This window comes from Vairimorpha ceranae (genome assembly GCF_000988165.1).
Source record: "Vairimorpha ceranae strain PA08 1199 chromosome Unknown NODE_202, whole genome shotgun sequence".
Classification (NCBI taxonomy): Eukaryota; Fungi; Microsporidia; family Nosematidae; genus Vairimorpha; species Vairimorpha ceranae.
In genome coordinates, this window is record NW_020169497.1 from 1 (window position 1) to 4,247 (window position 4,247).

At 31.2% G+C, this 4,247-nt stretch overlaps 3 protein-coding genes across 3 annotated transcripts; 1 reads left to right on the forward strand and 2 right to left on the reverse strand.

The window, feature by feature from the left end:
• AAJ76_202000153 (hypothetical protein) lies at positions 1 to 153 on the reverse strand (the record flags this gene model as incomplete). Its single annotated transcript, XM_024474538.1, has 1 exon — positions 1 to 153. A coding segment is annotated over one exon (153 nt), but the record flags the coding sequence as incomplete, so codon positions are not given.
• A 2,166-nt stretch (positions 154 to 2,319) lies between these two features.
• On the forward strand, positions 2,320 to 2,478 carry AAJ76_2020002320 (hypothetical protein; the record flags this gene model as incomplete). The annotated part of the gene is made up of 1 exon (XM_024474539.1): positions 2,320 to 2,478. One exon carries the CDS (start codon positions 2,320 to 2,322, stop codon positions 2,476 to 2,478), a length of 159 nt encoding a protein of 52 aa, XP_024329595.1.
• Positions 2,479 to 3,605: 1,127 nt separating this feature from the next.
• AAJ76_2020004247 (mule transposase domain protein) lies at positions 3,606 to 4,247 on the reverse strand (the record flags this gene model as incomplete). Its single annotated transcript, XM_024474540.1, has 1 exon — positions 3,606 to 4,247. A coding segment is annotated over one exon (642 nt), but the record flags the coding sequence as incomplete, so codon positions are not given.

Below are 4,247 nucleotides of genomic sequence, written 5' to 3' on the forward strand. Positions count from 1 at the left end.
ATCTTTCTGTACTTTTGAGGCAGGTAAGTCCTCAGTAATTTCGCATCTCAGCGGAGCACATTTTTTATAATTGTCAGACCCCATTTTTTGGCCAGAGTAGAATGAAATAAAAAAGGCGTTTTGGCATCCTTTCTTTGTGCATCTATACACCATACTTCCACCGCTTGCAAAATTGTAAAGAGCCTGGACAAATTGCTTAATATTTTATTCAAATAATTTTGATGGCTGTTTGGTTTTATATGTGCTTTTGTTATTAAATCAAAACAACTTTTTATATTTATGAATACAGATATATATGGTAGTGTATTGTGTTGAGTAATATTGGGTTAGATACCGTTAGATTGGGTGGTTGGGTTTAAATGATGATGGTTAGATAGTTGGGGTAGGTTGTTTGGTTAGATAATATTAGGGGTAGGTAAACTGGTTAGTTAGTATTGGGTTAGTGATATTTTAGGAATTAAAAACAACAACATAAGTTTTTTGAAGCGCTCTCGGTTTACACAAAAATGTCGGGCTGGCTGCTTTACTTCACGAATTTGCCTAATAGTTTATCGTGCCCATTAATTTCTTGACTTATTATCTTTTTTTTATTTTTTAGTATCTATTTTTAAGTTGCAACAAAAGTAGGCAAATTCGTGGAAAAGACCCCAAACGCCCATACACCATCGACTGTATGTCCTTGGTTGCGCTTGTCGAATTTAACTTCATCCATTTTGACAATCATATTTTTTCCCCCATAAAATCATTTTTTTATTTAAATACTTAAAAATAGTGGTCATGCACATTTTCTTCCCCCAAGTATCAAAATGATGAAGAGAGCTAAAAAGAAAAAAAATGTTTTTATTAAACAATATGCATACAGAGATTATAAAGAGTATTTATATAAATTGTAATTTAAACATTTTTGTTGAAAATAATCATGTTCTAAAACCAGCAAAAGATTAAATAATTTAGGAAAAGATAAGTTTTAATTATAAACCCATCAATCTAGCCAATTTAGTACTACGATAAAAATATTTTTCATACAAATCCGGATAATAATAAAGATAACTGAACTGTTCACGTTTACATTCTTTCATTTTTTTGATTTTAAGTTTCTGCCTGGCATAATATGATTCAACATATTGCCTATGATTATTTGTTTGATTTACAAAATGCATTGAATGATTGTTGTTAAATGTTCATAACCTAAAATGTTGTCAATGTTCCTGTATGCTGCCCACTAGTCGCTGTGTATAATGGTTTCCGGCATGCAAATTCTATCAATAACTGGCAAAGAAGTTGCGGCAGATCTATTCTCTACAATTTGCATGTAGTAAATTCGGGTTTAAAGCCTGTATCGATGATGCCAAAGACCCAAATTTGTGTGTTTGGAACACGCCAAACGGGTTTTTTGCCCACGAGAAAAAAAGATTCATCAATCCAGCAAATTATTCTTTGGGCACTCAAGTGTAGCAGTTTATCTCGAAGATGTGTAGTGACCAATTCTTGAATCTTTAAAAAAAATTGCTGACGGTGTTTCTGTGTATCTTATAATTTCGAGTAATTTTTGTAATACTCTCATCTTCAAGCCAAATAATAATTAATGCCAAACATCTGCTAAGTTCAAATTAAAGTACGAAAAAAAAATTATAACATATATAGATTTGTTTTGTGTTTTGAGCATGTTATGTTGTTGCATACCCAAACCTTTCCCATCAGAAGCGTCTTTTTTTCCTTTCTCTCGTTTTTTCAGAGCAACAAAGACATATTAAATTATTAGCCAAAAGGCTTTTGGCTTATAACATACTAATGATATTTTTAACACCAAAAGTCCCATTTCTTAAAAGCTGATCATCAATTTGTGATGAACGCGCGATTCTTCATTTTAAAGGCTATTTTTAAAAGAATAATTATACACACTTTCTGCCCCTTGGGGGCAGAAAATGTGCTTGATTCAAATATAGATTATGTGTCATCATAGTATTTAAAGCAGCAGTAATCGTTTTACACTCTACTCCCCAGAATTTTAGCAATATACATCGGATTTAACTTAGGCATTCACAAATTAAGAATCTTTATTTTAAATAGAGGATCAAGCTTTCTGTTATAAAAAGCTGTACCATAAAATAAAGATCTCTCTACTACACACTTTTTGTTTGTGTATATTATTATGTTCTTTTAATTTCCTCCCAATTTAACCCGTACTTTATCTATTGGGTTTTTTTAGTAAGACGTTTTTAATAATTCCTAAACTTTGTTTTAACTCCTCATTGTTTAACATAGAAAAAACGGGGGCAAAAAAATAAAAAACAATTTATATCAACCAGGGTGGAGTGTATGGGAAATTGGCTAAATATTATAAAATGTAAAGGAATGAAAAAACTTCAAGATTTTCATATTTTAAGGAAGTTAGTAAATTTATGTTTTTTAACAAAAAATTTTTCTTACTTTCGAAATAACTTTTTTCTTTTTTTTTTTGTTTATAGAATTATATGATTTAACCGAGATGAAACTGTTAAATATCTTTGCTCGAGGCAACATTTTTTAAATGTATTAAGCACTGAAACAAATAGCTTTTTTAAAAATACGTTCAAAAAACTTTTATTTTTGTGTTGGGAGTCGTCGCCTAAAATTTTTACTGGGAATTGATCGTTACATTTGGTTTTGTATCTTAAAAGAGTTATAATTAAAAATAGACCATTTAAGGTTTCTCCGCGTAAGTAATGCGCATACTGAGCGTAACAGCCTTTCCTTTTTTAAAAACAAAAGTTTACGAAGTAAATAGGGCCAATGTTATAGAAATTCTTAATTTATGTAAAATTGTCAGAAGAGAAGAAAACTGATAACACGATTCAATGCTAGTTCGATGATTCCAAAACATCCTTAAAGAATCATATAATAATAACAATTTATTTATTTGTTGATTGACTTTTTATGAAGAAATCTCAGGTCGTCAGATTATTAATTACAAAGTTTTCAGATTACCTATTGCAATACAATATTAATGTTTTCCTTTTAAATTCTCGATTTTATTGTTTCTTCTACGCTTTGTTTTATTTTTTTTGTCTTGTCCATACACTACTTAACCCTTTTCTTAGAAAACTTCCGTTTCCTCAATCTCAATATCTGCACATTATTGGCGCTAGCATACCACAAAGGGCTTGCTAGTGGGAAGATTTGATTTCCCCGCATAAAGATATTTATTGGTAGACAACTCATAGAATATTATGCTCTATCAGATTGGGGTTTCACTAACGTGTGATCTGACCGCGCAATGTGGGTCTCATGGCCGTAATAGATTCTAACCACTACACGCTCAATCCAGAGCTTCACTAGCTTGCTGTGCCCTTCGAAGGCGAGTCTTCAGATGCAATTTCTTACTATAGATCTCGGGATACAACCCACAGCAAATGTTTTTCACAGCAATGGCAATGATGTGCAACCAAGACATGTTATGCCACCCCGTGACATTGACGTTTAATCCCCGTCAAAACCCACAGAAAAGTTTACAGGCTTAACGCATTTTTCACCTGCGGTGAAAAATGGCTTAATTTCATCTATTAATTTTTACCCTAAAAAAAAAGTTTACTAAAAAAGTTTTGTTTTATATAATCAGTTTAATTTTAATGGAAGTTAAATGCATTTTTCTTCAAAAATTCTACACCGTAATACTCAGAATATCTATTAAAAATTTCTTTCATTTTATCTTCAACATTAACAGTAGAATCACAATACAGAGATTGTAATAGCTTATTTTCTGTTATTTCCTGTTCAATTATTAATTCTTTTAATATTAAAAAAAATGATGCTTGTTTTACCTTTACAAGACTGTTCAAATGCCTATGCATTCCTTCTATGCTATTTGTCGTCCTTGGTATTCCGTTTAAAGTTCTATCAAATACATTCCAAAAGCTTATAGATTTGTTACTGTCATTTTCCACCAAATATTCAGCTTTAAACCATTCAAATAATCTTAATGCATCATAAGACTTTTCTGTTTTAAGAGAAACGTTCAACCTGGCGGCCAAAAGTAATACATCATCGATCAAAACAAAGCTGAGTGCCAAAATCATCTTGACATGCAATTTAACCTCGTCATTTCTCATAAATTCTTGCGCAAACTTCATATTTTGCACTCTTCTCCAGACAATTTGTCCTAAGTGAAAGTTGCAGCCGTAAAGTTTAGAACTTGTAAAAAACTTTTTAAGAGCATTCATACTAGCTCTTTCAAAGTCCAAAATAATATTCTTCTCTTTTATTACTTC